This window comes from Apodemus sylvaticus, chromosome 9, assembly GCF_947179515.1.
Source record: "Apodemus sylvaticus chromosome 9, mApoSyl1.1, whole genome shotgun sequence".
NCBI lineage: Eukaryota > Metazoa > Chordata > Mammalia > Rodentia > Muridae > Apodemus > Apodemus sylvaticus.
Genome location: NC_067480.1, coordinates 83,322,891 through 83,336,137, shown reverse-complemented (window position 1 = coordinate 83,336,137; position 13,247 = coordinate 83,322,891). Strand labels below are relative to the sequence as shown.

The following is a 13,247-nucleotide window of genomic DNA, read 5'->3' as shown; positions in this document are numbered from 1 at the left end:
GGAGTCTGGTTTGATCTGGGTGTATAAAAAGAATTTCCTTTGCAGCCTGGATTGCAATGTTCTCTTAATGACATGTAAGTCACATCACACCTGAGTTGACATCCTGAGGTCTATTTGGAGGGATGGGAAGGGTGGTTTTAGTCTACCCAATTAGCGGGGAGTGCTAAATTCTTCAAGTATGTTTATGGATAATTTCTGGATTTGCTTTGGAGCTAATATACACAGTCTTTATGAAAGAGAGGTTAAGCATGGTAGCCATGAAACACACTAACTAGGGGACTGGCCAATAGGCTGTCACACTGGAAGGTGTGGACTAGGACCTAAGCTGTTCTTTAATTCCTTTTCACGAGATGGAAGCTTACCTGGGTGGGATCTTGTCTTGAGGTCACAGCTCCCTTTATTCCATTAATATCTTTAATCTGTTTACCTCCTTGACCACGGGATTTAGCTCAGTTCTGCTTCCTGGTGCCCCTTTCCTCCCTGAGCCATGCATTTTGTACTTTTCCTTGCTTAGTGTGCTCCTTCTCATCAATATACTCTTCATAAGGGTGAGCATTAGTAACCACACAATGGAGTCTATACTAGGCTGTTTTGAGATTTCCTTTACCAATGACATTAATTCAAAACTCCTCACTTTAACCTCAGGCAGAAGTTTTGGACAATGGCAAAATGCGGGCAAATCCTTAGCCAAAATATCACAAGAATAGTCTCTAGGCCACTAATATTCTTCTCCAAACCTCCTGAGCCAGGCCCCCAACAGTTCAAATTACTGTTAGCACTACTATCTTCCATGTTCCTATTAGATGGCCCATTAAGCTCCACTTAAAACATTCAGATGCTTTTGTAATCCAAAATCCAAGGATCCACATACTTCCAAACAAAAGCATGGTCAGGCCGTTCACATCAGTATCACAGTTCCTGGTACCAACTTTGTCTCAGGGTTTCTATTGCTACGAAGAGACATTATGACCATAGCAATTCATATAAAGAAAAACATCTAATTGGGACTGGCTTATAGTTTCAGAGGTTTAGCCTATTATTGTCATGGCAAGAAATGTGGCAGTGTGCAGACAGACATAGCCCTGGATAAGGAGCTAAGAGTTCTATGTGTTGATTCAAAGACAGCAGGAGACTATGTGTCACACTGGGCAAAGCCTGCCCCAACAGTGACACACTTCCTCCAGCAAGGTAATCTATCTCCTAATAGTGCCACTCCCTATGGGCCTATGGGGGCCAATTACATTTAGACTATACTGGTAGGCAGAAGGCCTGACTAACAGTCGAGTATGTGCCTCCCAAGCAATTATAACTCTGGGACACTAGTGAAAGCAGTTCTACTTTGACACTGATAATCACTACGCCCACAGATGTTAGAATACAAATCATCATCTTGTGTGAGAGAACCTCAGGACCCAAATGGATCTTTGAACTTTCACATAGCCTCTTAAGCAATGGCTGAGGTATGTGCTGGGGAGAGACACAACACTAGGTAGAGAAAGAGGCAAAAGCACCATCTACATTCTAGAAGTGGAGGACCTAGAAAATTATTCTGGCTCCGGGACACTCAACAGCAAGAGTTAAACCACAGGTAGATGTGAGTCATCTGTTCATACAAATGTTTCCAAGTTTTAAAGACCCCTCTTCCAGCATAAAGAACAAATAGTTTTCCTAGTTCCTACCAGTGTTTGCTTAATTTAAAAAAAGACTGACTGAATGAATGAATGCTCTCCAAGAGAGAATGTAGTTGAATCCATAGGCTTTTGGGGAAGTCACAAAAGGTCTATAGTTCCGCAAAAGACAAAGTTTAGATAATGTAACCATACCCCACTGTTCAGTAATTAGTTTATAAAATCTCTTCCCTTTTATTTTAAGACATTAATCTTAGTTCAAGAGGTTGTGCAAGTTTACTTTGGGTCTCTTGCCAATGATGCCTTCATACTATTTGCATTTTATATATTGTTTTAAAAATTGGTTGTTATATACCTTTAATCTTGGTTTTAAAAAAGATCTGTAATGAATGTCTATAAAGGTCTTTACAGAGTCACTCAAGTCATGACCATTCAGCTTTCAAAGTATGTATATTTTGTAAGGTAACAAATTAAGAAGGCTGATGTATTTGTTTGGGTAGACTTTATTTACATACATTTTAATCATAAGCAAAGTCATTAGCTACAAGTTGAAACAAGGTATTCCCTTTAACTTAGGCACTGCAAACGTCCTTACAGCACACTCACTGCATTTACATGCTGTTTCAGACCTGACCATAAATACATACTTTATACCTAATCTTTGTCCTTCATTTGCAATGTTATAAATAAAAATGAAGTGAACCACTCTTCATAAAAGGAATTAAAGCCAACCATCCTTCAAGCTTACCAGGTGGACAGAGAGGGATACATCCAAGATCAGTGCAAAGGCAGTCGATCCTTTAAAGGCTTCACCTGTGGGTTTTTAAAGGAAGCCTTCTGGGAAGCGCTGCCCACGAGCCTTTGCCGTACCCCACTGCTTTTCAGAAGAGCATGCATGACAGGTGGCTAACAGGAACACAACTGGCCCTCTACTAGAGAGTCAGATACTCAGTTCTGAGCTGACTAGTACAATTACCAAAAAAATACACAAGCACTCTCCTATTATCTTTGGGTCCTATCACCTAGAGCTAAATAGTTCCTGAAGCCAAATACTTTTCTCCTGAACAGAAAGCAGGGCAGGCTTAGCTAATGCTTTACGACACACGCACCAAGCCTCCATTCCCAGGACTACGTTTACTAACAACGTTTTCTCAGAGCAAAACTGCAGCTATGGGCTTTAACAGTGATATTTTTTTTCACAGATACAAATGAATTAGCAGAAAGTTCAATCTAATAATCTACTCGATTAAATAAATACTATTCTTATTTCCTCAATAAGTACTTTATAAAATTTTACTTTGTTTTAGTATTCTGAGAACAGAATAAAATACAAAATAAATAACATGTGCTGCAAGGGATAAGACACTGACAGACATTCCTTCCTATTTCATCCTTTTTAGGTGGACAGCAAGTATAAGGTTCAGTTGAGGTAAGGGGATCCACACCACTGTGGGAACTAAGGTATCGTCAACTCTGCTGGGAGACAGTTCAAAAATGCCCACTCATTTTTTTTCCAAAGTGAATATGGCAGTTTATTTGTTATTTTCTGGAATGGAAACTGAAATAAGCAGGGATTTCTCTATTATTTTACTGGATCAACTCTTCACCCCTTAGTATCTCTATTACACATAACAAAATAAATCAGGACATTTATGAACAAAATCAGTCCTATCCTGTTCTTAATACAGCCATTCTGTGACCAATTGCATAGATTATGTATGCAGTATAGAAATGCCTCTCAAAACCCCAATACAATGAGGCACCAGACATCAAACTTTAAGGAAATTCAGAGAGCCAATACAGCACAATAAATCTAAGATGCCTGGCAGGTGTCGTCGGTCATCACGGATCATCAGGGTCTAACTGCAGTGCATACTTACTGTAGATCCATCTTGTGTCTGAAGAGCAATAATCACGTTTGTTTTACATTGTCAAAACACTGAAGATCACACCAGTAACAGGAAGCTGTGGTCTGTTGTCTTAATGGACATCCTATAGGCTGTTCTAATAGCTCTGGTTCTGAGGCCCCAGCTATGGAGGGAATGAATGACGACAGTGCTTCACAAAAACTCTTTGGTTCTCGGGGTTCTGATGAGCCAGGCGATGAAGCAAGTGGTGCAGGCTGGAGGCGCTCTGCCCTTAGCACACGGCTGCTGCTGGGGCAGGAGACACTGAACTCCATCTTACATATCTTACCACTCAACTGCATAGAAGGCACATTCAAGAGCCACGATGGTCAATACAAAAATCCTGACCTTGCAGCTTTATACTCAGGTCGTATTTTTTTCCTACAACATTTGAACACTTCCAATAAACATGAGAATTGAAAATTATGACAAAAAAGACATATTTTAATTGTGATATTAAGTTGTGAGTTGGTGAAAGTATACATGTAAGGTCTGCAAGGAGTAGCCTTTCCTTGAGCTGAACCTTTCCTGACAGCTGTGTTCTGGCACAGCCAGAGTCCAGCCCCCTTTACGTGTCACATGACATCTGCACACTCACTCCTACAAGCACAGTGGCACACACAACTTACCCAGAGACCTTACACACAAATAGAGAACATCACTTTTTCTCTATTTTCTTTGAAACTCCTTATTAACAATAGTATCCAAAAATGTAACTAAAACAAACAAGTGAACAAACAAACCTGCAAGGTGTTGCTAGGTAACCCAAGCTGGACTCCATCTCAAGGCTCTCTCTTGCCTCATCCTTCCCACAGATGCACACCACCATACCCAGCCTCAGACTCAGCTGCTGAGGCATCAACGCTTATGGGTTTACCAAGCTCAGACTTTATATTACGTTGTCTTCCTTGGGTTTTGTTTGTTTTTAGCAGCTTTATGTAAAACAGTTTCTTTGTATGCTACTGTTTTGCTATGTGGCTAATCAGTTTTATTAACTATCACAGAATTTCCTACTTCAAGGGTTTTTCTGGGACATACACTAACTAAAGACAAATATAAAAATATATGCAACTTTTTTCTCCAGGATACACAAAATGCACAATTACATAAATAGTTTGGTGTCATTTACAAATATACAAACTTGTTAGAAAAGCATGCCTATTAAATTCTGGTATATCTTTCACTTATTTTTCATTGAAAAGTAAGAAAGAAGGAAGGAAGAAAAGAAGGAAGGAAAGAAGGACGGCCCACAGCTTTTTCTCAAAGGCTAGTCTTGCCAGGGAAACAGGTGGTTTGAACGGACTTACCAGCGGCTCTAATACCATCAGGGTTATTTGCATCAAGCAACACACCAACACACACACACACACACACACACACACACACACACATCTGTGTCTTATCTTTTGAACTTTACCTTTTTATGGCTGTAACCCCACTCCTTACACGGACCCTTAGTTTTGAAGTCAATAAGACATGGTGAATTACTCAATTAAAGGGTCATCATCATCGTCCTGCAGCTGAAGGCGGGAGAATGGGCGGGCTGCAGACGCTCTGTTCTGCATGAATATTATGAGGCCTGTTAGCATGGTTAATACCAACAGTGCACTAACAACGATCCCGATGGCTTCTGGGAGATTAATGCACCACTGGTCCACTAATAAGCACTTGGTGTGACTGAAGGTTCCGTTGTTGGGATGTGGTTGTAGTCCCAGGATGTGGCACATCATTGGATAAATATCCACAGTGTTGATGGTGCTCTGCCTGTAACCTTTCCTAAAGGCAGGTCCATGGGCAGCAAGAAAGGGATGCATGCTAGGCAGGGAATTGTCATAGCCGTGGTCACCTACTGGAAAAAAAGGACAAAATTATGTTATTAGATGTTAGTGTTTTATTACAGAATATCTTGTTCACTAGATATACACTAGCTCCTTGCCGGCCTTGTCTCCATCCAATAAGATTCTGGCTGGCTGCAGGAAACAGAAGCCAGATCTGTGTTTCCTTCAACTGAGGACAGCCCACATTTCACATGCACACACCTCTTTCCCCATGAATCACAGCTTTAGACTTCCACGCTTCTCAACCTGAGGTCTTTATATTTCAGCTCTAACCCCTTTCACCTGTTCAGCACCAGTGCTAGCAGCAAAAGCTCACTACTATCGACAGCACTGGTCCTGAGGGACAAGTGAGAGAGGAGAAGACGGAACACTGAATGGGGGGATGGGATTCCAGACTTAACTCTCTCAATTGTTCCAATAAGCAATAACAAAGCAAAATACATCACTGACTTACTGCTGGTGAATAAACACCTCAAAAGTCAGGAAGGTCATCGGATAAGTGAGGATTTTAGAGAAAGCATTTGTGTAGAAGAATGTAAAAGAAATGCAGACAACTCTAACTTGTAGCTCCAGTAAACATCTGGCTCAAAGAAATAATGGCTAGCCATCCCCAATAGACATCCAAGATAGAAATCTTCAGTTTAGCTCTAACGGCATTGTCTGTGAATGAAGACCACATGTATTTCATGAATTTCCATTTTAGGGATATGGAAGTTTGATGTAGTGCTCAGGGAACTGATATCACAAGCCTCCAATGATTCCACTGCAATTAAAATTCTAATTCAAGTAAGTATCATGAAAAAAGTATTGGGAGGGCAAAGTCCCACAAATAATATTTGTCTCTATTTCCATACCGGCGGATTGCGATGGTTTGATTCTCTTTTCTGTATTTTCCTAGTTTACAAAAATAAGTATTTCAAACAACATAAATATAAATAGTACCCAGTCTGGTTTGCCCTTGCCTCATACGTCCACATTCCCACCCTGGAGTCAGTCTGCACCTAAGTGTAGTCCCCGCCTGCTTTGTAAGCCAACTTTCATGCTAGAAAAACAGAGCTGAGCTGAGTAGCTGAAACAGAGACCGGCAGCCCACAAAGCCAGACATATTTATTATCCAGCACTTTAAGGAAGTTTGATGAGCCCTGCAATGGACTTTGGGATTAGAATTCTTAAAGTAGTAAAACTAAAAGCAAATTAGAGATGAGTAACCACCATCTGAGACCAGACTCGCAGCTCACCCTGCACACTCGAGCACTGTCTGAGCAGTTGTGACAAGTCGACTTTGCTAACTTAATTGTTTGTTTGCTTTCAACTGTTGCCCAGTGACCCGCAGAACCAGAGCATGTAAGGAAGTAATTTCATCATCTAGGACAATCTGGGGATCACTCAGTCAGGAAAACTTTTTGTCCAAACACAGAGAAGGAGAAGGAATTAGAAAGTGAAAGTGCAGCTCTTCTCTGGGTTACACAACCTCCTGATGGAGAGTGAGCTGTGGCCACTGTACACGGCAGGGCCAGGAAACGCACTTGAGAGCTGCCCTCAAAACTGAACTAATAGTTCGGTATGAACGGAACCACATCAAAGCACCTGCCTTTCGGAACAAGGTCATGATGTGTGATGGAGCCCCTAGAGACTTGACAAATGCAGAGATAAAAAACACTTACATTTTAATGATGACGTGTTAAGTGCAATTGTCCAGCCTTCCTCAGCAACCAAAATGATGGGCTGAATTCGATTGCTGTGTTGGTAGTAAAATCTGTTCGGAATAGCTTCTTTGAGATAAACATTCATGTGAGGGTTACAGTGTTTCAGTTTCTCATAAACCTCTGTTACATCTGTAAAAGAGAAAGGCAAATGGGAAAACTGTGGTTGACTCAGAAGCAAAGATATATCTGACTAGCATAAATAGAAATACATTCTGGATAATATTATCTAATTAAATTGCTTTTAATCCTCAAAACAGATTGTAATCATGCAGCAGCGTCAGAAATGGGCACTTGGAATAACCCACACATCCAACCAGCCTGTCCTGGTTGATTTAGAAAGGGGACAGTTTTCACACGGAGTTTCTTAAGTAAATATAAACTATGCATTACTACTGATAACTAATTCCATTATTGGAAGAAATGTCTATCTATCATATTTTAAACAGCTACTTACTTATTTTGGGAAGAATCGCAGCCACAGGGGTTAAGTCTATAACAGTATAGTTTGAATGGTCGATGCAGGAATCCAAATATATCAGTCTCTTCTCAGAACACTGAGCCATCCCATGATCACTTGTAATGATCACATTAAGGCTTTCCCATAGTCCTAACACCTTGAGCTTTAGGACAATATCACCAATAAGATCATCTACTTCTTTCAATACCCGACGCATGTTTTCTTTATCTTCAGGCCCGTATTTGTGGCCGCTTACATCTGGTTCTTCCCAATAGAGCGTTGCAAAGGTGACTGGTGGGTTGGAACTGCTAAGCCATGTGGTAACGTTATTTAGTCTCTCCTTGAAGGACACTGAGCTGCTGTAATTCATAAAATAGGAAGGTGTGATATTGTGAATGGGAACATCAGTGCCAGGCCACATAGCAGCAGCACTTGATCTGTTTTCCTGAAGCTGATTGGTCACCCAAATAGGCTCTGCTCCATTCCACCAAAATGGATCCCTATCATTGGATTCAGAAAAATGTTTCTTTGTGACGTCATCATACATGGAGTTGGCCACAATGCCATGGCTTTCCTCATATAAGCCTGTCACAATGCTGTAGTGGTTTGGAAATGTTTTTGTGATGAAAACATTTTTAACATGTTCCACCAAGACACCTTCTTTGATAAAGTTCTGGAGGTGAGGAAGGTCATAGTTCTTCAGGTAGTCAGCTCGGAAGCCATCAAAGGATACCAGGAGTAACTGAGGTGCTGAGCTATAGGAAGAGTTACCTCTATAGCCAGTGACAAGTCTCCAAAACAAAAGAATTACTAACAACTTCATATTGAACACGTTGGACACAGCAGGTAGGGCCCCTAAAACATTAAAAAAAAATACCATAATACATAGAGTAGCAACATTATTTAAGTTTCAGAAATTTACCCAGCCAAAGCGAGTCAACATTTACAAACCCTTCACATGCTAACTCTACTGATGAATTAGAGCTTAGACCTTAGCTTCAAAGGTAATGACGAGAAACACAAAAAAAGTTTGCCTTTTCTTTCCCAGGTCACTACCAACACCTGTTCCATGTATCCATCAAGCTCTGGAGGGAAAATGGGACCTTCCTTTGTCTCCATAAACATTCCTGTTTGTCTATCTTATCTTGCTCATCTAGAACAGCAGAAATCATCCTAAACATTTCCAAAAAAAAAAAAAAAAAAAGGATGGAAACATAAAACCTATTCTTTTGTTCAGAATACAAGCTCTCTGGGTTTACATCAGCCTACGTGAGTAGCTGGGGGAAGTCTACCATATTGGCCCATCCCCAGTTTGTGTCTAAGACAAAACTACTGCCATTGAGACAAAATGAATGCAATCCGATGTGGAAAATCTCAGTGGGCAACTGCTCCAATTTTGACATGAAGGTAACTAACAGTAAAGCTTAGATGCCACAGTAACGTCAGAAGAAATTTAGGTTATTAAAAGGAGTTTCGTCAGTATACCAACCTTCCGCATCCACCTTACAGCTAAAGGCATGCCATTTTTTCTAATATCCCATATTCAGCATTATACCTAATTGCACTTTCTAGAAACAGTCAATTCATTATTGGATTATATGCAATTTTATAGTGTGCCTAAAACTTCTCAAAAACAGTTACCTCTAACACTTAGAGAGACGAGGATCCAATTCAATACATGCTGCAAAAGCTGGGCAGCCACAAGCAAAAGAATGACCACGGTATTCCTGTCTCCTGCCACGTGGAAACGTCAAGTCAAAAACCGATCACAGACCTACATGAGAGCTAAGGTTTCGAAGTTCTTAGAGGAAAATATGGCAGTGACTCTGCACCACCTTTGATTATGTCCAAAACTTAGATGCCCCGCCAAGAACACAGCTGAAAGAGAAAATCACCAACAGCCACCTCTTGTATGATTCTATTTAGATGGCATGTTTATGAGGGCCATTTCTATAGAGATAAGACAGTAGGGACAGTCTTAGGGGTAGGCTTGTGAGAAAGTACCAGTCAATGCCAAGGAGAAGTAAGTTTCTTTTGAGGGTAGTGAAAAAATGTGCTTTCAGATTGACTCTGATGATGGTTACAACTTCAGAAACCTGTGCACTTAAATGAGTGCGTCCAATGGTGTCTTACATATCAAAGTCTATTTTAAAGAGTAGAACTACATCTTCAATGTCCCACCACAAAATAGCAAATATCTTTATCTTCTCATATTACCTCAAAAATGGTGTGAATTATGCATCTTATAATGCAGATTTGGGTGTTTAAACATGAGAATGTCTTGTGCTGCTTCCTATATTCAAAGGAATACCACATAACGAAACCTAGGTCTGCTCTTCTCCCATGAAATACAAACGAAAAAAACCGTTCTTCCCCAAATCCTGAATAAAAAGGATGTTAAAAGTTAGACTCCAGAAAACCGAACAACCCTATTAAAAAATGGGGTACAGAGTTAAACAAAGAATTCTCACCTGAAGAACTTCAGATGGCAGAGAAGCATCTTAAAAAATGCTCAACTTCATTAGTCATTAGGGAAATGCAAATCAAAACAACCCTAAGATTTCATCTTACACCAGTCAGAATGGCTAAGATTAAAAATTCAGGAGACAGCAGGTGTTGGAGAGGGTGTGGAGAAAGAGGAACACTCCTCCACTGCTGGTGGGGTTGCAAATTGGTACAACCACTCTGGAAATCAGTCTGGCGGTTCCTCCGAAAACTGGGCACCTCACTTCCAGAAGATCCTGCTATACCACTCCTGGGCATATACCCAGAGGATTCCCCACCATGTAATAAGGATACATGCTCTACTATGTTCATAGCAGCCCTATTTATAATTGCCAGATGCTGGAAAGAACCCAGGTATCCCTCAACAGAAGAGTGGATGCAAAAAATGTGGTATATCTACACAATGGAGTACTATTCAGCCATTAGAAACAATGAATTCATGAAATTCTTAGGCAAATGGATGGAGCTAGAGAACATCATACTAAGTGAGGTAACCCAGACTCAAAAGGTGAATCATGGTATGCACTCACTAATAAGTGGTTATTAACCTAGAAAACTGGAATACCCAAAACATAATCCACACATCAAATGAGATACAAGAAGAAAGGAGGAGTGGTCCCTGGTTCTGGAAAGACTCAGTGAAACAGTATTCGGCAAAACCAGAACGGGGAACTGGGAAGGGGTGGGAGGGAGGACAGGGGAAGAGAAGGGGGCTTACGGGACTTTCGGGGAGTGGGGGGGGGCTAGAAAAGGGGAAATCATTTGAAATGTAAATAAATTATATCGAATAAAAAAATTTAAAAACACACACACACACACAAAAAAAAACAAATAAGAAAAAAAACCACCCCAAAACACATGCTATTCTGAATCCCAGAACTCTTAGCACATTGCCTGAAATCGAAAGCTTGTCTTTTAGCTTAGCATAATGGACAGAGTAGAAAGTCTGCTAGAAGATAGGGTCCTTGGGCATCTGTTCTCTCCCAGCTTCTAGTTCCTTGTAGGTAAAATCGGAATGCATACAGGTTAGGAGCAGATCTCAATATTAGCTTCCCTCATCCATTGTAGTTATAAAGTTAGTTAGGCCTATGCTATGGCAGGCAGAACATTACAGTGGAACTAGTGATAAATTAAGAAGACTTTAGATTCTTTTTGGACATGGCGACGCTTTAGTCCACTGACTGGTGGAACTCAGAAAGCTTACAACCACCTTAATTTCATTCTTGTAACAAGTATAGAAACACTGCAAGCTAACAAGCCAGACAAAGCTCTCCACGCTGAACAGAGCTACGCCTGTCAGAACAGCTTTCCTCAGCAGGACAGAGATCCACGTTTACCCGGCATGCTTCATTCTAACACTCAGTCCTAAGCTATAAACAAATCGCCAGTCAAAAAGTCCTCGGACCATTTTCATGGAATGAGGAAGCCACGGATGCATGAATGAAATTATAAGATGTTACATGAAATTGTGTAATTTTCACAGCAACAAAACTCCGGAGGGAACTTTAAAGGGGAAAGGGCAGATATATCTGGACTACATAACATAGCTTGGCAGTAACTGGAAATCTGATGTAGTTGTTGATGCACAAACAAACCCATTTGTGCCTGGGGGAGGGGTGGAAGTTGAGGTGGGTGTGGGAATCCTTGCCTCCTCTGGGTTGAGTGTTTTGCTTAAATGGAACGCATGTCCTTCGGCTGTCACTGAACCCTAGACCATTAAAGGCTTGGGTTAGAAGAGGGTGAGGTAAAAGCCACTTTCCAGCCTTAGCATTCCATCTGCTCTTTGAAGCAATGAAATTCAAATGTGGCTCTAAAATAGCGTTATCCTTTATTACCCGTGCGGCACAGGTAACAGGTGGTTTACCCCATAGATTTTTATTAAGTGCTTAACCAAAGGAAGAAACCCAACTTCCTGAAAGCTTTCTAAGTCTTAACGATTCTACGATTCTAAATGGTTCTCCGCTGTTCTAGGCCACACGTAGCATCTTCAACTCAAGTGACAACTTACTTGTGCCCATAAAATGCCCCACAATGTACATCCGACAAAATTTCTTCCCAGTTATACCCAGTAAAACTGACTTTAGGGAGAAGCACGAAAACTCCCGAGTTCCCCTAAAATTGAGAAGTCTCTGGGGAAACAGGAAAGAAAGGGGAAAACCACACAACCGCGCGTGCTTCTGCAGCTGACTCCTCCGGGGAGTTTCTGGCACTAGCTGGACAGCCATCAAGGCTCAGGGCTGGCTCCAGCCTGGGAAAGGTTGTTTGTGAAGCGCCTAACCCAGCATCCGGCATCTCCCTCAGCCTGCTCTCTAGATTTTAGTTAGGAACGCCATTTGACAGCTTGAAAGCACTAACCCTGCAGCAGACACCCAGGCAGGCGCGACCCCGCCCGCACCCCTGACCCTGACCCTGACCCCGATCATGACCCCTCTACCTCCACCCCGCCCCTCACCTAACGCCACAGTTGGCATCCACCTGCCGCAGTACGCTCCTCGTCCCCGCCTCCCTCCCGGGTCACCTCACGCGCGTCTCCACCAGCCGACCGGCTCCGCGGGTGGAGAAGAAGGGACCAGAAGCTCTCACCGTCTCTACCCTCCGCCCTCGGCGAGCTGGGGAAGGGAGTGGCATTTCCCTTCAGGACTCACCGCCTCCACCGCCGCTTCTGTCCGGCACGCGCGGAACTCGGCGCCAGCGGAACCGCGCTCTCCGGGGTACTTGCGGGCTCGGCGGACGCGGGCGGAGCGCCGCTCTGCGGAGCGCTTCCTGGGACGCCTGCGCAGTAGCGGACGCCCACCCCGCGGGCCACCGCAGCGACCGGACCGGCGCTGCCCCGGGCGCTCGGAGTGCGCAGCTGCTGCCGCCCGCTGGGAGAGCGCAAGTGGCCGGCCGCGGAGTCTGAGACGCGTACCTGGATTGGACGCCCGAGCCCGCGGTGAATGGGACTCCCTTTCCCATTGGTTCGTTTAACTGTACCACTCGGAGACAGGTGGAGTTGAGCTGGACCTAGGAGAAAAGGTTTGCTTCTCTCGCCCTCTCACTCGCCATTCCCTTTTCTAGATAACAGATAACAGAAGTGATAACCATGTTATGACTTCCTTGTTTTAGGATGAGGAAATCCCTTCTGCCTTCACCTGCACAAGGAACGAAACTCTGAAAGAACCAGTTCACGTTTTCTGGTCACGTTTCTGCCTTTTAAAAATGCCCTT

At 42.5% G+C, this 13,247-nt stretch overlaps 1 protein-coding gene across 3 annotated transcripts; it reads right to left on the bottom strand.

The window, feature by feature from the left end:
* Positions 1-2,113: 2,113 nt before the first annotated feature.
* Positions 2,114-12,901, bottom strand: Enpp4 (ectonucleotide pyrophosphatase/phosphodiesterase 4). 3 transcript variants are annotated; one of them, XM_052192838.1, is made up of 4 exons: positions 12,687-12,901; positions 7,534-8,391; positions 7,038-7,208; positions 2,114-5,384 (listed from the first exon to the last, which is right to left on the bottom strand). In XM_052192838.1, the coding sequence occupies exons 2-4, from the start codon at positions 8,357-8,359 to the stop codon at positions 5,020-5,022; spliced, it is 1,362 nt and encodes a 453-aa protein (XP_052048798.1). In that variant the 5' UTR covers positions 8,360-8,391; positions 12,687-12,901; the 3' UTR covers positions 2,114-5,019. The 3 variants fall into 3 exon arrangements, with proteins under 3 accessions (XP_052048798.1, XP_052048797.1, XP_052048796.1); XM_052192837.1 differs by lacking the exon at positions 12,687-12,901 and adding an exon at positions 12,560-12,629; XM_052192836.1 differs by lacking the exon at positions 12,687-12,901 and adding an exon at positions 12,494-12,588.
* Between the last annotated feature and the right edge of the window lie 346 nt (positions 12,902-13,247).